Below are 22,479 nucleotides of genomic sequence, written 5' to 3' on the forward strand. Positions count from 1 at the left end.
TGAATCCAGGTCTCCACAAGTGTAACAACATGGCTAGACATGTACTGTAAAGTATCGGACACCTAATGCTGAACTCCGAGCACGGACTTCTCCCAGACGTCTGTTGTCAGTTACAGCATCAAAGTTCGGGTCCCCATTGACTTCTGTGGTGTTTGGGTAGAGTTTTGGTACCCGATCCGAACTTTGGACTAAAGTTTGCTCAAGCCGAAGGAACCCGAATATCCACGGTTCCGCTCATTATCATTATTATTATTTATCCCTAAACATGGCAGCTTGAAAGAACAATTCTGCATATTTTCTTATTTTTGTGATCCTCTATTATTCTTCCTGGAAATTTATGGCAGAAAATTTACGACTGGGTGCTACCATTATTAATGTCCATGAGATTATGTCCCTACACAGTGTATACACTAGGGTCACACTGCAGTATATTCGGTCATCCGAGAGAATTGCACCAATTATACTAATCACACTCTGATCAGAGTGTGATTCAATTTTCTCAGACGAGAAGATGGAGGAAAAAAAATTCTCCATTCTGTCTGTTTAAATTGGACTGCACTCAGATGTCATCCGAGTGCAGTCCAATGTTTTCCATGGACTCCTTGATTTCCATTGCCGAGTGCGATCCGATCAGATTCAATTGTGGGCATCCTGCTCAGTCCGAGGGAAAGCTCGGCCCCATAGAATAACATTGGTCTGAGTGCGATCCGATGTTTTGTCAGACTGAGAATACGGTCATGTATACGGGCCCTAACCCTGATCAATCAGAGCTGCCATATTGTACAATTTCTGCTGATTTTCAGTGTAAATTTGATAGTGCAACATGTGCAAGTGGTTTTAAAACCAATCCGTGTGAAATAAAGGGCCAGCTGTGGATTTTCCTATTCAATACAGGGCGTGAAATCCGCACCTAAATGCACAAAAAAATCCTATCATAGATCCACAGGCGGTCGAAGGGGTGGTTCGCTTTTGGAAAACTGCAGTTTATTTAAAAAAAACAAAACTTGATAACTCACCCTCCCCTGGTCCGGCGCTGAGTCCCCACTGCTCCCCATGTCTGTTATTGTCTGCAGCACTGATATCATGTCAACAGCGCTGCAGCCAATCACTGAGCGCAGCAGCTCTGCCCGAATTGACAGCAGGAGTCGCTCTGAGCTGCTGAACTCGAAGATTGGCTGCGTATCATCACTTCTGAAGACAATAACCGGAGCAGTGGTGGAGACTCAGTGTTGGACCAGGGGAGGGTGAGTAAGACTGTCTTTTAAAAAAAAAAAAAAAAAATGCAACTGAGGGAGAGGAGTATGTGCAGAAGACGCTTCGGGAAACCGCTGGTGGTCCTCTCTGGCGTCTTTGCATTCATGTGTGTATATCTATCTATCTAGATATATTTATACACACAGGGATATACACACAGACATAGCACCTAATTTTATTGCCATTTTGAGTTTTCAAACTTTATTGCTTCATGAACATAACCTCCTGCGCGTGGACTGTAAAGTTTCAATAAAGTTTTGTTTGCGTTTACTCGTCCGGCCCTATCATCTTTAGTGCGGGCACGCAACACGCTGTAGTTACTGGCGGAAGTGGACGTTCCTTTACGTGTCTTCTGATTGGGTGCCGACACTCCTTCCTGCTGATTGGCTCCAGCGCATCATATCCCATACTGCAACGGGAGCCTTCTTCCTTTCTTTTCGGCCATTTTCTCCCCACAGAGGTATGTTGGACGGGTCCGCGGCCGCAATGTTTTACTATCCGTTATCATCCTCGGTCTCTGGGTGACGCCGGATGCCCCGGCCGGGTGGGATTTGATCCTCTGCTCCCGGGCGTTGGTTTGGGGGCCTTATTAGAGGGGAGTTTAGTGTTTTGGGGGGTCCGATCCAGGCGATGAGGCCTGGTGACCGGAGAGCGGTGTGTGTATATGTATGTATGCAGGGCTCTGCGCTCTCCTCCTGTGTGTTTGTGGGGAAGATATTTTTGGTTGCACCCTGGATCTGGCAGTGCTTATGCTACCTATTCCTGGCCTCCATTACTGCCTGACTGTTGCTTATTAACCAGTTACATTCTGTAGCGTCCTGGAGATCAGCAGCCGCACACGTCTGGCGCCGCTCATCTCCAGTATTACCTCCACTGGCTGGTGACTATTAAAGGGTTATTCCCCCAAAAATGACGTCTCCCAGCAATAGAACGAAGGATAATGTGCTGATCACTGGGGTCCGACTTCTTGGACCCTCATCAGTGCCAGGAACGGATTTCTCAGGATCTCTGGGGGTCTCGGCAGTTGGACCCCCAGCCATCAGCAAGTTTCCTCTATCCTATGAATGGGAGACATCTTTTTTTGGAAACCTCTCTTTACTAGTCATCTCCAGTGCATAGGATAAAGGAAAATGTAGTGTTTGCAGGGGGTCTGACTGCTGTTCCCCCTCCCCCATTCAGTATGGGCCTGCAGAACCCACTTCCTTGGGTCGTTGCGGTCCCAGTGGTCACTCAGTCGTCACCTGGCCTATGGCTAGTAAATCACTTTTGGGGACTAACCCTTTAATGACTGTAATCGGCTCACAATTTGGTGCCTTGAGACTATCTGGGCAAGTCCAGGAATGTGTGATTTCTCGGTTTCCTGCACCTTTTTTATTTATTTGATGCCGACCAGATGCTTAGATCGGTCTTATGTGGTGCACTGCCTTGAGCACAGTAAGAATAAAAACTTCAGGAACGGGTGATAATTTGAAGTTTTGATCACGGTGGGGTTGGGGGATAAGATTCTTCCTCTACGATCGTGGAAACGAAGGGCACAGTGCCCGGGTAAGTGGACATCAGACTTTTGAGCCAGCTATACTTTCCTATCTGTGGTTGTCTCTGTCCTCTGAAAACCAATTATTTAAAACTTCTTACATGTCATGAAAGCTTTTTAGTTAATACTGCGTATTAAAGGGCTGTGTCCCAGGCAGTAATCTATTGGGTCTGTGCACATGTCCATACATGACATTGCCTCTGCCCATAATGTCCATACAAAGTATAGACTCTAATAAAAATATCTTAAACTTTTTTTTTTTTGTTTTGAAGGGATTAAGTCGCCATGGCCCCCAGCAGGAATGGCATGATCTTGAAGCCTCATTTCCACAAGGACTGGCAGCGGCGAGTGGCCACCTGGTTTAACCAGCCAGCCAGAAAGCTCCGCAGGTAAATTCACGGGCGTCCTATAGTAAGATCTCTATTGGGGGGGATGTGGGGTCCAGGTCTACGGTCAGATGATGACACATTCTCCGGAATCTCTGCAGCTTCTGTGATGAATCCATATTTGAACCCCTTTCAGCCTGATGACTGTAGACTGTGACATGTGATGGAACGATCTCTTTATTTGCAAGTATATAGGTGACGTAGGACAGCTAGATCACTGCCTGCTGTTATAGGGGCACCTAATGCAAAAGTTCTCTGTGGTATAGTTGAAAGGAGTTGTCCAGTATAGGGATAAGTGATAACTTGCATATACAGTCATGGCTGAAAGTGTTGGCGCCCTTGAAATTATTCCTGAAAATGAAGCTTTTCTCCCAGAAAATTATTGTAACTACAGTTGTTTTGTTATACACATGTTTGTTTCATTTGTGCATATTAGAACACAAAAAAGAGGGAAAAAAAGCTAATTGGACATAATTTCACACACAACCCCAAAAAATGGGCCTGACAATTTATTGGAATCCTCAACTTTAATATTTAGTTGCACGTCCTTCAGGATAGATATCTGCAATCAGTCGCTTCCTATAACCATCAACAAGCTTCTTCCACCTCTCAGCTGGAATTTTGGACTCTTTTGCAAACTGCTGCAGGTCTCTCATATGTGAAGGCGTCTTCTCCCAACAGCAATTTTGACATCTCCTCTCCACAGGTGTTCAATGGGGTTTAGATCCAGACTCATTGCTGCCACTTCAGAACTCTCCAGTGCTTTTTTTTCCGTCTATTTCTGGGTGCTTCTTGAAGTATGTTTGAGGTCATTGTGCTGCTGGAAGACCCATGACCTAGGACATAAACCCAGCTTTCTGACACTGGGCACTACATTACCACCCAAAGTCCTTTGGTAATCTTCAGATTCATGATACCTTGCACCCAGTGCCAGAGGCAGCAAAACATCTTTGAAACTCCACCATATTTGCCTGTAGGTAGTGTGTTCTTTTTGTAGTCCCCAATCCATATTACGTAAACAGCAGAAAAATGTGCTTTACCAAAAAGCTCTATCTTGGTCTCACTTGTCCACAAGACGCTTTCCTAGAAGGATTTTGGCAAACTGCAATCTAGCTTTTTTTTTGTCTGTGTCAGCAGGGGGGTCCTGAGTCTCCTGCCATAGCATTTCACTTAATTCAAATGTCGACGGATAGTTTGCGCTAACGCTGATGCACCCTGAGTCGGCAGGACAGCTTGAATTTCTTTGGAACTTGATTGGAGCTGCTTATCCACCATCCGGACTATCCTGCGTTGCAACCTTTCATCATTTTTTCTCTACTATCCACGTCCAGCGAGATTAGCTACAGTCTGATGTGTTGTAAACTTGATTATGTTGTGCACAAAGGAACATCAAGATCTCTAGAGATGGACTTGTAACCTTGAGATTGTTGATATTTTTCAACAATTTTGGTTCTTAAGTCCTCAGTGCTCTCCTCTTTCTGTTCTCCATGCTTAGTGTGGCAGACACACAATACAAAGGTTGAGTCTCCTCCCTTTCTTATCTGGTTTCAGGTGTGATTTTCATATTGCCCACACCTGTTACTTGCCACAGGTGAGTGTGAACGAGCATCTCATGCTTGAAACAAAGTTGTTTACCCACAATTTTTGGAAAGGTGACAACAATTTTGTCCGGCCCAGTTTTGTTTGTTTTTTTGTGAAATTCTGTCCAATTTGCCTTTTTTTTGTGTGTATTTGAAAATGTGTATAACAAACTGTGTAATTGTAGTAATTTCTGGGAAAAATACTTATTTTTCAGGAACAATTTCAAAGGTGCCAACACTTTCGGCCATGACCTCCACTCCATTCATTCTCCATGGAGCTGTGGGATAAAGCTGAGCACAGTTATTGCCAGTGCTATAGTGCATGAAGCAGTGGTCGGGCATGCGCAGAAATGGGGTCCATTTGTTGGAGTCCACCTATCCATAGGTTAGGTGATCACATATCTTCACTGGACAGCTCCTCTAAGTGGAAGTTATTGCCGAAACCCATTATTTGTGGCAATGGCTTTACTACGCCACCGTTTGGTAGATTCTCATATGCACTCTCTTAACCCAAATAGGCGCAAGACACGTCAGGCCAAAGCCCGCCTGATAGCTCCAAGGCCCATTTCAGGACCAGTCAGGCCAGTGGTTAGATGTCCGACCGTCAGATACCACACAAAGGTGCGACTTGGACGAGGCTTCAGTCTGGAGGAACTCAAGGTGAGCTGGCAGCATGGCTGTCTGTAAACTTCAATCAGTCCTCTTTTAATAAAGATTCGCGAACACTATGAGAGAGATGAATCAAAACCAATGAGAAGCTTTGCATTTGTTCCCTGCAACCAATAAGCTTGCACCTAATTTTTCAGAAAATCTAAGCTGTGACCTTATGAACTACTAAGCTATTTTTGATGCATCTTTCCATAGGACTGCAATTCTTGATTATTGTGTGTGCAGAGATGGCAAATAAACTCTGACAAATAACGTGAACTCGGCCGTGTGATGACAAATCTCCGGAATCTCTGCATTTCTGTGATGATTCCCTTGAACCCTTTGTTCTGATGGCTGTTGGGATCGGTCGTCCGTCTTGAGGTCTTTAGTGTACGTCGTAGTTTAACACGCTTCTCTTGTACAGGCTGCTGGCATCAACAAGAAGATCGCCCGCACTATTGGCATCTCAGTGGATCATCGTCGTCGCAACAAGTCTACAGAATCCCTGCAGGCCAATGTGCAGAGGCTAAAGGAGTACCGCTCCAAACTGATCATCTTCCCACGCAAACCCTCCGCTCCCAAGAAGGGAGACAGCTCTGTAAGTAGTGTTGGGGTATATGCTGGACTATGGAGACCAATAACATAAAGGTGCAGTGGTCCCAGCAGATTCCTCTATTTCTTCATTCACATCCCTCTATACTCAGATAATGCATTTATATCTACAGTCAGAGGATGAGCAAAACCCTCTAAATCTTATACCAACGTTTTATTTCTTGTTCCAGGCTGAAGAATTGAAGATGGCCACCCAATTTAAGGGCACGATCATGCCGATCCGCACTGTAAGTTCTTACAATTTTTCCTTCTTAATGAATTTGTGTATGACTCGGCTGTGTAATATTTTTTTTTTTTTTTTAATTTCCCATTTTTTTTTTTAAAAAAAAATTATTATACATCTATTCTGACATGACTATTTTATAGCAAATACACCAGTTTCATCCGGTTTAAGATCCGTAAATTATTTACATTATATAGGTGGAGGAAGAAATATCATGAATGGACTTGTTACCCCTGTGGCTCCTATTACAGGACCGCACTGGTATCAGTGAGCTCTGCTCCACCGGCCGTTCTGTCACATGGTAGTAAAGGCAGACGGTATGGTGGGGGGGCTGGATGTTATACATGTAGGGCGGGGGGAAACACCGGGTGGATGTTGTACACTGTAGGGTAATAAGCAGTGAATTTAATTTTTTTTCATTCTGTCCGAAGACTCGTCCCAGTACGTTTATCCATATAGTAGATCTTTGTATTGTAAAATCTGCTGGTCGATTCTTTTTAGAGGAAATTGAGGCCAACTCCTTCATGGTGGCTTTAGATGTTGGCAAGTAGGCGGCTGCCTAGGTCCAGTTTAACGAAAAATGTGCCAGGGTACAATGCGCCCCTAGTGCTCTGTGGATGGTGTCAGCACCTTCATGTGAGGCCGGCTTGGTTTTCTCATAGCTGCTGTTATCTATATGGACAGATGTGGTGTCTTCAGACCTCAGACATTATTGCCGACTAGAATATTGGGATCTACGCGGTTATAAAAGGCCGCTGGGGGTTCCTGTATTGCTCGTATTTTTGCTTCAGGAGTGTTGGAACCAAAACTGATTGTGAGGACAACCAGCATGAAAACTTATCTTTTAGCTGTATTTATTTACCAGGGCAGTGTAGACCATCAGTGGTACATTATGGACTCCTCAAGAAAGAAATAGCTGATATTTATGGCAAAAAAGTATACGATAGGAGGAATTACTCTTAAGTCCTAAACTGTCCAGTAAAGAAAATGCTGTTTGGGTAGGGGCGCTGTTTGATCTGTGGTTCCTCCGCAGTGGGCTCTTCAGTGTATTATGGGCTTCACAAATCAGAGTTGCCTTCCTTTGTAGGTCCATGCCCCATTTTGGTGTTTTAACAAGGTGTTTTTTTTTTTCTTTTTTTTTAATTTTATTTTAGCTCTACAAGAGAGAAAAACCAAGAGTCATCACAGAGGAAGAGAAGAACTTCAAAGCTTTTGCCAGTCTGCGTATGGCTCGTGCCAACGCCCGGCTCTTTGGCATCCGTGCCAAGAAAGCAAAGGAAGCTGCAGAACAGGACATGGAGAAGAAAAAATAAATCCTTCACGAGAACTGTTAATAAAACAATATTCTGTAATTCTGCCCTTGAGTCGTTCATATCGGTCTCGTGCCGGGAGGAATAGAAATTATTTTCAGGTTCAATAGGAAAAAGACTCTGTTTCTAGAGCAAAGCAAATCTGTTTTAAAGTGTAATTACCATTCATGTCATCCACGGGCTATGCAGTTAATGTGGCTGCTAGTCTCGCGTCTTCACTTATGTGGGATTTACATAAAGAGTACGCCCAGATTTCAGTGGCAGTGTGGCCAAAGCTTCAACCACCCATGGCAGATTACTGGCTGCATGATTGTGCAAGAATTGCCCATTGCAGCGGGGAAAGTGGAGGCCAGTTACATTATTTGGTCCAATCCTAAATGAGGGCTGTACACATGCCTGGGCGACCTTATTGTAGTGCAGCTGCCTCACTGGGTGTTGTCTGGAAACCTTGTTTTCTACTCTTCTACCTGCATCCATGACACACATGTGAATATGTCACAAACTTCTTTAGCCCCATACACAACAGATGTCCAATTCATCGGATCAGTAGGCCAACAGCCTTCTCCCAACCCCACCATAAACGTGTTTTCTATGAGCGTGCTGCGGCCAGAAGTATTTGGCAGTCTGAAATTGGATACTCTGGACCCAATATTCCCTGCCATTTGATAGGGTTAGAACAGATATAGTGTCTTCAGACCTGAGACATTATTGCCAACTATAATATTGGGATCTATATGGCTATTAAAGGCCGTGGATGGTTTCTGTATTGCTTGTATATTTGGTTCAGGAGTGTTGGAACCAAAACTATGATTGTGCGGACACCAGCATGAAAACTTATATCTCTTAGCTGAATTTATTTGCTAGGGCAGTGTAGACAATCAGTGGTACATTAGACTCCTCAAGGAAGAAATATATTATGGCAAAAATGTATATGATGGAAGGAACTCCGCTTAAGTCCTAAATTGGGGTAGGGTGCTGCAGTTTTTACCGTGTGTGTATATGTATGTACTGTGGGGACATCATGCTGTGTGTGTGGAGGGGGATGTACTGTGGGAACATCACACTGTCTGGGGGGGAATGTACTGTGGGGACATCATACTGTGTGTTGGGGGAATGTACTGTGGGGACATCATGCTGTGTGTGTGGAGGGGGATGTACTGTGGGGACATCATACTGTGTGGGGGAATGTACTGTGGGGACATCATACTGTGTGTGGGGAATGTACTGTGGGGGACATCATGCTGTGTGTGTGGAGGGGGATGTACTGTGGGGACATCATACTGTGTGTGGGGGGGGATGTACTGTGGGGACATCATACTGTGTGTGGGGGGGGATGTACTGTGGGGACATCATACTGTGTGTGGGGGGGGATGTACTGTGGGGACATCATACTGTGTGTGTGGGGGGGATGTACTGTGGGGACATCATACTGTGTGTGTGGGGGGAATGTACTGTGGGGACATCATACTGTGTGTGTGGGGGGAATGTACTGTGGGGACATCATACTGTGTGTGTGGGGGGAATGTACTGTGGGGACATCATACTGTGTGTGTGGGGGGGAATGTACTGTGGGGACATCATACTGTGTGTGGGGGGGGGAATGTACTGTGGGGACATCATACTGTGTGGGGGGGGGGAATGTACTGTGGGGACATCATACTGTGTGTGGGGGGGGAATGTACTGTGGGGACATCATACTGTGTGTGGGGGGGGGGATGTACTGTGGGGACATCATACTGTGTGTGGGGGGGATGTACTGTGGGGACATCATACTGTGTGTGGGGGGAATGTACTGTGGGGACATCATACTGTGTGTGGGGGGAATGTACTGTGGGGACATCATACTGTGTGTGGGGGGAATGTACTGTGGGGACATCATACTGTGTGTGGGGGGAATGTACTGTGGGGACATCATACTGTGTGTGGGGGGAATGTACTGTGGGGACATCATACTGTGTGTGGGGGGGGGGATGTACTGTGGGGACATCATACTGTGTGTGGGGGGGGGATGTACTGTGGGGACATCATGCTGTGTGTGGGGGGGGATGCACTGTGGGGACATCATACTGTGTGTGGGGGGGGGGGATGTACTCTGGGGGACATCATACTGTGTGTGTGTGGAGGGGGATGTACTGTGGGAACATCATACTGTCTGGGGGGAATGTACTGTAGGGACATCATGCTGTGTGTGTGGAGGGGGATGTACTGTGGGGACATCATACTGTCTGGGGGAATGTACTGTAGGGACATCATACTGTGTGTGTGTGTGGGGACATCATGCGGTCTGTGGGGGGATGTATTCTGGGGACGTACTGTGTGCAGGGAGGGAATGTACTGTGGGGGACATGCTGTGTGTGGGGGGGGAATGTACTCTTGGGACATCATACTGTGGGGGTGGGGGGAATGTACTCTGGGGACATCAGACTGTTGGGGGGAGAATGTACTGTGGGGACATCAGACTGGGGGAGGAATGTACTCTGGGGACATCAGACTGTGGGGGTAAAGTACTGTGGGAGCATACTGTGTGGGGGGGGATGTACTGTGGGACATGATACTGTGTGAGAATGTACTCTGGGGCCATCATACTGTGTGTGGGGGGGGGGGGGATTTTCTCTAGCGACATCATACTGTGTGGGGGGAATGTACTCGGGACATCATACTGTGTGGGAGGGATGCACTCTGGGGACATACTGTGGGGGGGGGATGTACTGTGGGGACATCATAGTGTGTGTGGGGGGAAATGTAATGTGGAAACATCACTGTGTTCAGGGTGGGAATATACTGTGGGGACATGATACTGTGTGCAGGGTGGGAATGTATTCTGGGGACATCATACCCTGTGCAGGGAGGCAATGTACTGTTGGGACATCACTGTGTGGGGGGAATGTACTCGGGACATCATACTGTGTGTGGGAGGGATGCACTCTGGGGACATACTGTGGGGGGGGAATGCACTGTGGGTACATGATACTGTGTGCAGGGTGGGAATGTACTGTGGGGACATGACTGCAGGGTGGGAATGTATTCTGGGGACATCATACTCTGTGCAGGGAGGCAATGTACTGTGGGGACATGATACTGTGTTCAGGGTGGGAATGTACTGTGGGGACATGATACGGTGTGCAGGATGGGAATGTATTCTGGGGACATCATACTGTGTGTGGGGGGGATGTACTCTGGGGACATTATACTGTGTGTGGGGGGATGTACTCTGGGGACATTATACTGTGTGTGGGGGGGAATGTACTCTGGGGACATCACACTGTGTGTGGAGGGGGATGTACTCTGGGGACATCACACTGTGTGTGAGAATGTACTCTGGGGACATACTGTGTGTGGGGGGGGGGGGATTTTCTCTGGGGACATCATACTGTGTGGGGGGAATGTACTTGGGACATCATACTGTGTGTGAGAGGGATTCACTCTGTGGACATACTGTGTGGGGGGAAAGTACTGTGGGGACATACTGTGTGGGGGGAAAGTACTGTGGGGACATACTGTGTGGGGGGAAAGTACTGTGGGGACATCATACTGTGTGGGGGGAAAGTACTGTGGGGACATCATACTGTGTGGGGGGAAAGTACTGTGGGGACATCATACTGTGTGTGGGGGGAATGTACTGTAGGGACATCATGCTGTGTGTGTGGAGGGGGATGTACTGTAGGGACATCATACTGTGTGTGTGGGGACATCATGCGGTCTGTGGGGGGATGTATTCTGGGGACGTACTGTGTGCAGGGAGGGAATGTACTGTGGGGGACATGCTGTGTGTGGGGGGGAATGTACTCTTCGGACATCATACTGTATGTGGGGGTGGGGGGTGAACTCTGGGGACATCATGCTGTGTGGGGGGAATGTACTCTGGGGACATCAGACTGTTGGGGGGGAGAATGTACTGTGGGGAGATCAGACTGGGGGAGGAATGTACTCTGGGGACATCAGACTGTGGGGGTAAAGTACTGTGGGGACATCATACTGTGTGGGGGGGGATGTACTGTGGGACATGATACTGTGTGAGAATGTACTCTGGGGCCATCATACTGTGTGTGTGTGTGTGTGTGGGGGTGTACTCTGGGGCATCATACTGTGTGTGGGAGGGATGCACTCTGGGGACATACTGTGGGGGGGGAATGTACTGTGGGTACATGATACTGTGTGCAGGGTGGGAATGTACTGTGGGGACATGACTGTGCAGGGTGGGAATGTATTCTGGGGACATCATACTCTGTGCAGGGAGGCAATGTACTGTGGGGACATGATACTGTGTTCAGGGTGGGAATGTACTGTGGGGACATGATACTGTGTTCAGGGTGGGGAATGTACTGTGGGGACATGATACGGTGTGCAGGATGGGAATGTATTCTGGGGACATCATACTGTGTGTGTGGGGGGATGTCCCCCAGAGTACATTATACTGTGTGTGGGGGGAATGTACTCTGGGGACATCACACTGTGTGTGTGGAGGGGGATGTACTCTGGGGACATCACACTGTGTGTGAGAATGTACTCTGGGGACATACTGTGTGTGTGTGTGGGGGGGGGGGATTTTCTCTGGGGACATACTATGTGTTGGGGTGTACTCTGGGGACATCATACTGTGTGGGGGGAATGTACTTGGGACATCATACTATGTGTGGGAGGGATTCACTCTGGGGACATACTGTGGGGGGAATGTACTGTGGGGACATCATACTGTGTGGGGGAATGTACTGTGGGGACATCATACTGTGTGGGGGGGAATGTACTGTGGGGACATCATACTGTGTGGGGGAATGTACTGTGGGGACATCATACTGTGTGGGGGGAATGTACTGTGGGGACATCATACTGTGTGGGGGAATGTACTGTGGGGACATCATACTGTGTGGGGGGGGGAAAGTACTGTGGGGACATCATACTGTGTGGGGGGGGAATGTACTGTGGGACATACTGTGTGTAGGGGGGGGGGAAGTACTGTGGGGACATCATACTGTGTGGGGGGGGGGAATGTACTGTGGGGACATACTGTGTGTAGGGGGGGGGAAGTACTGTGGGGACATCATACTGTGTGGGGGGGGGGAAGTACTGTGGGGACATCATACTGTGTGGGGGGGGGAAGTACTGTGGGGACATCATACTGTGTGGGGGGGGGGAAGTACTGTGGGGACATCATACTGTGTGGGGGGGGGAAGTACTGTGGGGACATCATACTGTGTGGGGGGGGGAAGTACTGTGGGGACATCATACTGTGTGGGGGGGGGAAGTACTGTGGGGACATCATACTGTGTGGGGGGGGGGGAAGTACTGTGGGGACATCATACTGTGTGGGGGGGGAAAGTACTGTGGGGACATCATACTGTGTGGGGGGGGGGAAGTACTGTGGGGACATCATACTGTGTGGGGGGGGGGAAGTACTGTGGGGACATCATACTGTGTGGGGGGGGAAAGTACTGTGGGGACATCATACTGTGTGGGGGGGGGGGAAGTACTGTGGGGACATCATACTGTGTGGGGGGGAAAGTACTGTGGGGACATCATACTGTGTGGGGGGGGAAAGTACTGTGGGGACATCATACTGTGTGGGGGGGGAAAGTACTGTGGGGACATCATACTGTGTGGGGGGGGAAAGTACTGTGGGGACATCATACTGTGTGGGGGGGGAAAGTACTGTGGGGACATCATACTGTGTGGGGGGGGGAAAGTACTGTGGGGACATCATACTGTGTGGGGGGGGAAAGTACTGTGGGGACATCATACTGTGGGGGGGGAAAGTACTGTGGGGACATCATACTGTGTGTGGGGGGAAAGTACTGTGGGGACATCATACTGTGTGGGGGGGGGAAAGTACTGTGGGGACATCATACTGTGTGGGGGGGGGAAAGTACTGTGGGGACATCATACTGTGTGGGGGGGGGAAAGTACTGTGGGGACATCATACTGTGTGGGGGGGGGGAAAGTACTGTGGGGACATCATACTGTGTGGGGGGGGGGAAAGTACTGTGGCGACATCATACTGTGTGGGGGGGGGAAGTACTGTGGGGACATCATACTGTGTGGGGGGGGGGAAAGTACTGTGGGGACATCATACTGTGTGGGGGGGAAAGTACTGTGGGGACATCATACTGTGTGGGGGGGGGAAAGTACTGTGGGGACATCATACTGTGTGGGGGGGGGAAAGTACTGTGGGGACATCATACTGTGTGGGGGGGGGGAAAGTACTGTGGGGACATCATACTGTGTGGGGGGGGGGAAAGTACTGTGGGGGACATCATACTGTGTGGGGGGGGGAAAGTACTGTGGGGACATCATACTGTGTGGGGGGGGAAAGTACTGTGGGGACATCATACTGTGTGGGGGGGGAAAGTACTGTGGGGACATCATACTGTGTGGGGGGGGGAAAGTACTGTGGGGACATCATACTGTGTGGGGGGGGGAAAGTACTGTGGGGACATCATACTGTGTGGGGGGGGGAAAGTACTGTGGGGACATCATACTGTGTGGGGGGGGGAAAGTACTGTGGGGACATCATACTGTGTGGGGGGGGAAAGTACTGTGGGGACATCATACTGTGTGGGGGGGGGAAAGTACTGTGGGGACATCATACTGTGTGGGGGGGGGAAAGTACTGTGGGGACATCATACTGTGTGGGGGGGGAAAGTACTGTGGGGACATCATACTGTGTGGGGGGGGGAAGTACTGTGGGGACATCATACTGTGTGGGGGGGGGGAAAGTACTGTGGGGACATCATACTGTGTGGGGGGGGAAAGTACTGTGGGGACATCATACTGTGTGGGGGGGGAAAGTACTGTGGGGACATCATACTGTGTGGGGGGGGGAAAGTACTGTGGGGACATCATACTGTGTGGGGGGGGAAAGTACTGTGGGGACATCATACTGTGTGGGGGGGGGAAAGTACTGTGGGGACATCATACTGTGGGGGGGGGAAAGTACTGTGGGGACATCATACTGTGTGGGGGGGGGAAAGTACTGTGGGGACATCATACTGTGTGGGGGGGGGAAAGTACTGTGGGGACATCATACTGTGTTGGGGGGGGGAAAGTACTGTGGGGACATCATACTGTGTGGGGGGGGGAAAGTACTGTGGGGACATCATACTGTGTGGGGGGGGGAAAGTACTGTGGGGACATCATACTGTGTGGGGGGGGGAAAGTACTGTGGGGACATCATACTGTGGGGGGGGGAAAGTACTGTGGGGACATCATACTGTGTGGGGGGGGGAAAGTACTGTGGGGACATCATACTGTGTGGGGGGGGGGAAAGTACTGTGGGGACATCATACTGTGTGGGGGGGGGGGAAAGTACTGTGGGGACATCATACTGTGTGGGGGGGGGGAAAGTACTGTGGGGACATCATACTGTGTGGGGGGGGGAAAGTACTGTGGGGACATCATACTGTGTGGGGGGGGAAAGTACTGTGGGGACATCATACTGTGTGGGGGGGGGAAAGTACTGTGGGGACATCATACTGTGTGGGGGGGGAAAGTACTGTGTGGGGGGGGGAAAGTACTGTGGGGACATCATACTGTGTGGGGGGGGGAAAGTACTGTGGGGACATCATACTGTGTGGGGGGGGGAAAGTACTGTGGGGACATCATACTGTGTGGGGGGGGGGAAAGTACTGTGGGGACATCATACTGTGTGGGGGGGGGAAAGTACTGTGGGGACATCATACTGTGTGGGGGGGGAAAGTACTGTGGGGACATCATACTGTGTGGGGGGGGAAAGTACTGTGGGGACATCATACTGTGTGGGGGGGGGAAAGTACTGTGGGGACATCATACTGTGTGGGGGGGGGGGAAGTACTGTGGGGACATCATACTGTGGGGGGGGGAAAGTACTGTGGGGACATCATACTGTGTGGGGGGGGGAAAGTACTGTGGGGACATCATACTGTGGGGGGGGGAAAGTACTGTGGGGACATCATACTGTGTGGGGGGGGGAAAGTACTGTGGGGACATCATACTGTGTGGGGGGGGGAAAGTACTGTGGGGACATCATACTGTGTGGGGGGGGGGAAAGTACTGTGGGGACATCATACTGTGTGGGGGGGGAAAGTACTGTGGGGACATCATACTGTGTGGGGGGGGGAAAGTACTGTGGGGACATCATACTGTGTGGGGGGGGAAAGTACTGTGGGGACATCATACTGTGTGGGGGGGGGAAAGTACTGTGGGGACATCATACTGTGTGGGGGGGGGAAAGTACTGTGGGGACATCATACTGTGTGGGGGGGGAAAGTACTGTGGGGACATCATACTGTGTGGGGGGGGGAAAGTACTGTGGGGACATCATACTGTGTGGGGGGGGGAAAGTACTGTGGGGACATCATACTGTGTGGGGGGGGGGAAAGTACTGTGGGGACATCATACTGTGTGGGGGGGGGAAAGTACTGTGGGGACATCATACTGTGTGGGGGGGGGGAAAGTACTGTGGGGACATCATACTGTGTGGGGGGGGGAAAGTACTGTGGGGACATCATACTGTGTGGGGGGGGGGAAAGTACTGTGGGGACATCATACTGTGTGGGGGGGGGGAAAGTACTGTGGGGACATCATACTGTGTGGGGGGGGGGAAAGTACTGTGGGGACATCATACTGTGTGGGGGGGGGGGAAAGTACTGTGGGGACATCATACTGTGTGGGGGGGGGGGAAAGTACTGTGGGGACATCATACTGTGTGGGGGGGGGGAAAGTACTGTGGGGACATCATACTGTGTGGGGGGGGGAAAGTACTGTGGGGACATCATACTGTGTGGGGGGGGGGGAAAGTACTGTGGGGGGGGAAAGTACTGTGGGGACATCATACTGTGGGGGGGGGAAAGTACTGTGGGGACATCATACTGTGGGGGGGGGAAAGTACTGTGGGGACATCATACTGTGGGGGGGGAAAGTACTGTGGGGACATCATACTGTGGGGGGGGGAAAGTACTGTGGGGGGGGGGAAAGTACTGTGGGGACATCATACTGTGGGGGGGGGAAAGTACTGTGGGGACATCATACTGTGTGGGGGGGGGAAGTACTGTGGGGACATCATACTGTGTGGGGGGGGAAAGTACTGTGGGGACATCATACTGAGTGGGGGGGGAAAGTACTGTGGGGACATCATACTGAGTGGGGGGGGAAAGTACTGTGGGGGACATCATACTGTGTGGGGGGGGGAAAGTACTGTGGGGGACATCATACTGTGTGGGGGGGGAAAGTACTGTGGGGACATCATACTGAGTGGGGGGGGAAAGTACTGTGGGGACATCATACTGTGTGGGGGGGGGAAAGTACTGTGGGGACATCATACTGTGTGGGGGGGGGAAAGTACTGTGGGGACATCATACTGTGTGGGGGGGGGAAAGTACTGTGGGGACATCATACTGTGTGGGGGGGAAAGTACTGTGGGGACATCATACTGTGTGGGGGGGGAAAGTACTGTGGGGACATCATACTGTGTGGGGGGGGGAAAGTACTGTGGGGACATCATACTGTGTGGGGGGGGGAAAGTACTGTGGGGACATCATACTGTGTGGGGGGGGAAAGTACTGTGGGGACATCATACTGTGTGGGGGGGGGAAAGTACTGTGGGGACATCATACTGTGTGGGGGGGGGAAAGTACTGTGGGGACATCATACTGTGTGGGGGGGGGAAAGTACTGTGGGGACATCATACTGTGTGGGGGGGGGGAAAGTACTGTGGGGACATCATACTGTGTGGGGGGGGAAAGTACTGTGGGGACATCATACTGTGGGGGGGGGAAAGTACTGTGGGGACATCATACTGTGGGGGGGGGAAAGTACTGTGGGGACATCATACTGTGGGGGGGGGAAAGTACTGTGGGGACATCATACTGTGGGGGGGGGAAAGTACTGTGGGGACATCATACTGTGGGGGGGGGAAAGTACTGTGGGGACATCATACTGTGGGGGGGGGAAAGTACTGTGGGGACATCATACTGTGGGGGGGGGAAAGTACTGTGGGGACATCATACTGTGTGGGGGGGGAAAGTACTGTGGGGACATCATACTGTGGGGGGGGGAAAGTACTGTGGGGGGGGGAAAGTACTGTGGGGACATCATACTGTGGGGGGGGAAAGTACTGTGGGGACATCATACTGTGTGGGGGGGGAAAGTACTGTGGGGACATCATACTGTGTGGGGGGGGGAAAGTACTGTGGGGACATCATACTGTGTGGGGGGGGGAAAGTACTGTGGGGACATCATACTGTGTGGGGGGGGAAAGTACTGTGGGGACATCATACTGTGTGGGGGGGGAAGTACTGTGGGGACATCATACTGTGTGGGGGGGGAAAGTACTGTGGGGACATCATACTGTGTGGGGGGGGGAAAGTACTGTGGGGACATCATACTGTGTGGGGGGGGAAAGTACTGTGGGGACATCATACTGTGGGGGGGGAAAGTACTGTGGGGACATCATACTGTGGGGGGGGTAAAGTACTGTGGGGACATCATACTGTGGGGGGGAAGTACTGTGGGGACATCATACTGTGGGGGGGGAAAGTACTGTGGGGACATCATACTGTGGGGGGGGAAAGTACTGTGGGGGGGGAAGTACTGTGGGGACATCATACTGTGGGGGGGGGGAAGTACTGTGGAGACATCATACTGTGGGGGGGGAAAGTACTGTGGAGACATCATACTGTGGGGGGGGGAAAGTACTGTGGGGACATCATACTGTGTGGGGGGGGGAAGTACTGTGGGGACATCATACTGTGTGGGGGGGGAAGTACTGTGGGGACATCATACTGTGTGGGGGGGGAAGTACTGTGGGGACATCATACTGTGTGGGGGGGGAAGTACTGTGGGGACATCATACTGTGTGGGGGGGGGAAAGTACTGTGGGGGGGGAAAGTACTGTGGGGACATCATACTGTGTGGGGGGGGAAGTACTGTGGGGACATCATACTGTGTGAGGGGGAAAGTACTGTGGGGACATCATACTGTGGGGGGGGGAAAGTACTGTGGGGACATCATACTGTGTGGGGGGGGGAAAGTACTGTGGGGACATCATACTGTGTGAGGGGGGAAAGTACTGTGGGGGGGGAAAGTACTGTGGGGACATCATACTGTGTGGGGGGGGGGAAAGTACTGTGGGGACATCATACTGTGGGGGGGGGGGAAAGTACTGTGGGGACATCATACTGTGGGGGGGGGAAAGTACTGTGTGGGGGGGGAAAGTACTGTGGGGACATCATACTGTGTGGGGGGGGAAAGTACTGTGGGACATCATACTGTGTGGGGGGGGGGAAAGTACTGTGGGGACATCATACTGTGTGGGGGGGGGAAAGTACTGTGGGGACATCATACTGTGTGGGGGGGGAAAGTACTGTGGGGACATCATACTGTGTGGGGGGGGAAAGTACTGTGGGGACATCATACTGTGTGGGGGGGGGAAAGTACTGTGGGGACATCATACTGTGTGGGGGGGGAAAGTACTGTGGGGACATCATACTGTGTGGGGGGGGAAAGTACTGTGGGGACATCATACTGTGTGGGGGGGGAAAGTACTGTGGGGACATCATACTGTGTGGGGGGGGGAAAGTACTGTGGGGACATCATACTGTGTGGGGGGGGGGAAGTACTGTGGGGACATCATACTGTGTGGGGGGGGAAAGTACTGTGGGGACATCATACTGTGGGGGGGGAAAGTACTGTGGGGACATCATACTGTGGGGGGGGGAAAGTACTGTGGGGACATCATACTGTGGGGGGGGGAAAGTACTGTGGGGACATCATACTGTGGGGGGGGGAAAGTACTGTGGGGACATCATACTGTGGGGGGGGGAAAGTACTGTGGGGACATCATACTGTGGGGGGGAAAGTACTGTGGGGACATCATACTGTGGGGGGGGAAAGTACTGTGGGGACATCATACTGTGGGGGGGGGAAAGTACTGTGGGGGGGGGAAAGTACTGTGGGGACATCATACTGTGGGGGGGGAAAGTACTGTGGGGACATCATACTGTGTGGGGGGGGGAAAGTACTGTGGGGACATCATACTGTGTGGGGGGGGGAAAGTACTGTGGGGACATCATACTGTGTGGGGGGGGAAAGTACTGTGGGACATCATACTGTGTGGGGGGGGGAAAGTACTGTGGGGACATCATACTGTGTGGGGGGGGGAAAGTACTGTGGGGACATCATACTGTGTGGGGGGGGGAAAGTACTGTGGGGACATCATACTGTGTGGGGGGGGGAAAGTACTGTGGGGACATCATACTGTGTGGGGGGGGGAAAGTACTGTGGGGACATCATACTGTGTGGGGGGGGGAAAGTACTGTGTGGGGGGGGGAAAGTACTGTGGGGACATCATACTGTGTGGGGGGGGGAAAGTACTGTGGGGACATCATACTGTGTGGGGGGGGGAAAGTACTGTGGGGACATCATACTGTGTGGGGGGGGGGAAAGTACTCTGGGGACATCATACTGTGTGGGGGGGGGAAGTACTGTGGGGACATCATACTGTGTGGGGGGGGGAAGTACTGTGGGGACATCCTACTGTGTGGGGGGGGAAAGTACTGTGGGGACATCATACTGTGTGGGGGGGGAAAGTACTGTGGGGACATCATACTGTGGGGGGGGAAAGTACTGTGGGGACATCATACTGTGGGGGGGGAAAGTACTGTGGGGACATCATACTGTGGGGGGGGTAAAGTACTGTGGGGACATCATACTGTGGGGGGGGAAGTACTGTGGGGACATCATACTGTGGGGGGGAAAGTACTGTGGGGACATCATACTGTGGGGGGGGAAAGTACTGTGGGGGGGGGAAAGTACTGTGGGGACATCATACTGTGGGGGGGGGAAAGTACTGTGGAGACATCATACTGTGGGGGGGGAAAGTACTGTGGAGACATCATACTGTGGGGGGGGGAAAGTACTGTGGGGACATCATACTGTGTGGGGGGGGGAAGTACTGTGGGGACATCATACTGTGTGGGGGGGAAGTACTGTGGGGACATCATACTGTGTGGGGGGGGAAGTACTGTGGGGACATCATACTGTGTGGGGGGGAAGTACTGTGGGGACATCATACTGTGTGGGGGGGAAAGTACTGTGGGGGGGGGAAAGTACTGTGGGGACATCATACTGTGTGGGGGGGGAAGTACTGTGGGGACATATACTGTGTGAGGGGGGAAAGTACTGTGGGGACATCATACTGTGGGGGGGGGAAAGTACTGTGGGGACATCATACTGTGTGGGGGGGGGAAAGTACTGTGGGGACATCATACTGTGTGAGGGGGGGAAAGTACTGTGGGGGGGGGAAAGTACTGTGGGGACATCATACTGTGTGGGGGGGGAAGTACTGTGGGGACATCATACTGTGGGGGGGGAAAGTACTGTGGGGACATCATACTGTGGGGGGGGGAAAGTACTGTGGGGACATCATACTGTGTGGGGGGGGAAAGTACTGTGGGGACATCATACTGTGTGAGGGGGAAAGTACTGTGGGGGGGGAAAGTACTGTGGGGACATCATACTGTGTGGGGGGGGGAAGTACTGTGGGGACATCATACTGTGTGGGGGGGGGAAGTACTGTGGGGACATCATACCTGTGTGGGGGGGGAAAGTACTGTGGGGACATCATACTGTGTGGGGGGGAAAGTACTGTGGGGACATCATACTGTGTGGGGGGGAAGTACTGTGGGGACATCATACTGTGTGGGGGGGGAAGTACTGTGGGGACATCATACTGTGTGGGGGGGAGTACTGGGGACATCATACTTGGGGAAGTGACATCATACTGTGTGGGGGGAAGTACTGTGTGGGGGGACATCATACTGTGTGGGGGGAAGAACCGGTGGGACATCATACTGTGGGAGTACTGTGGGGACATCATACTGTGTGGGGGACATTCTGTGGTGGACAACCATACTGTGTGGGGGGGGAAAGTACTGTGGGGACATCATACTGTGTGGGGGGGGAAAGTACTGTGGGGACATCATACTGTGTGGGGGGGGGAAAGTACTGTGGGGACATCATACTGTGTGGGGGGGGGAAATTACTGTGGGGACATCATACTGTGTGGGGGGGGGAAATACTGTGGGGACATCATACTGTGTGGGGGGGGAAAGTACTGTGGGGACATCATACTGTGTGGGGGGGGGAAAGTACTGTGGGGACATCATACTGTGTGGGGGGGGAAAGTACTGTGGGGACATCATACTGTGTGGGGGGGGAAAGTACTGTGGGGACATCATACTGTGTGTGGGGGGAAAAGTACTGTGGGGACATCATTACTGGTGTGGGGGTGAAAGTACTGTGGGGACATCATACTGAGGGGGGGGGAAAGTACTGTGGGGACAATCCACTACAGTACTGTGGGGACATCATACTGTGGGGGGGGAAAGTACTGTGGGGACATCATACTGTGGGGGATGGAAAGTACTGTGGGGGGGGGAAAGTACTGTGGGGACATCATACTGTGGGGGGGGAAAGTACTGTGGGGACATCATACTGTGGGGGGGGAAAGTACTGTGGGGACATCATACTGTGGGGGGGGGGGAAGTACTGTGGGGACATCATACTGTGTGGGGGGGGAAGTACTGTGGGGACATCATACTGTGTGAGGGGGGGAAAGTACTGTGGGGGGGGGGAAAGTACTGTGGGGACATCATACTGTGTGAGGGGGGGAAAGTACTGTGGGGGGGGAAAGTACTGTGGGGACATCATACTGTGTGGGGGGGGGGAAGTACTGTGGGGACATCATACTGTGTGAGGGGGGGAAAGTACTGTGGGGGGGGAAAGTACTGTGGGGACATCATACTGTGGGGGGGGGAAAGTACTGTGGGGACATCATACTGTGTGTGGGGGGGGGAATGTACTGTGGGGACATCATACTGTGTGGGGGGGGGAAGTACTGTGGGGACATCATACTGTGTGGGGGGGGGAAAGTACTGTGGGGACATCATACTGTGTGTGTGGG

General features: G+C 51.5%; 1 protein-coding gene and 2 non-coding genes across 3 annotated transcripts; all 3 read left to right on the forward strand.

The window, feature by feature from the left end:
• The first annotated feature begins 1,564 nt into the window (after nt 1–1,564).
• RPL13 (ribosomal protein L13) lies at nt 1,565–7,589 on the forward strand. Its single transcript, XM_073659194.1, has 6 exons — nt 1,565–1,714; nt 3,061–3,177; nt 5,273–5,414; nt 5,827–6,000; nt 6,185–6,241; nt 7,392–7,589. Exons 2-6 carry the CDS (start codon nt 3,074–3,076, stop codon nt 7,548–7,550), a joined length of 636 nt encoding a protein of 211 aa, XP_073515295.1. The 5' UTR covers nt 1,565–1,714; nt 3,061–3,073; the 3' UTR covers nt 7,551–7,589.
• Nucleotides 3,249–3,333, forward strand: LOC141174734 (small nucleolar RNA MBII-202). Its single transcript, XR_012252976.1, has one exon. It is a non-coding gene; the product is annotated as a small nucleolar RNA MBII-202 (small nucleolar RNA).
• On the forward strand, nt 5,692–5,774 carry LOC141174732 (small nucleolar RNA MBII-202). The gene has a single exon (XR_012252974.1). It is a non-coding gene; the product is annotated as a small nucleolar RNA MBII-202 (small nucleolar RNA).
• Nucleotides 7,590–22,479: the final 14,890 nt, after the last annotated feature.

This window comes from Phyllobates terribilis, unplaced genomic scaffold, assembly GCF_046119375.1.
Source record: "Phyllobates terribilis strain yellow unplaced genomic scaffold, ASM4611937v1 Scaffold_13__5_contigs__length_258822181, whole genome shotgun sequence".
NCBI classification, from domain to species: domain Eukaryota; kingdom Metazoa; phylum Chordata; class Amphibia; order Anura; family Dendrobatidae; genus Phyllobates; species Phyllobates terribilis.

Excerpts from the sequence above, each read along its gene's own strand:
- RPL13 (XM_073659194.1), top strand. The coding sequence starts at position 3,074 with ATGGCCCCCAGCAGGAATGGCATGATCTTGAAGCCTCATTTCCACAAG. Across the intron at positions 5,415-5,826 it reads TCAGTCTGGAGGAACTCAAG|GCTGCTGGCATCAACAAGAA; the intron begins GTGAGCTGGCAG and ends TCTCTTGTACAG. Across the intron at positions 6,001-6,184 it reads CCAAGAAGGGAGACAGCTCT|GCTGAAGAATTGAAGATGGC; the intron begins GTAAGTAGTGTT and ends TTCTTGTTCCAG.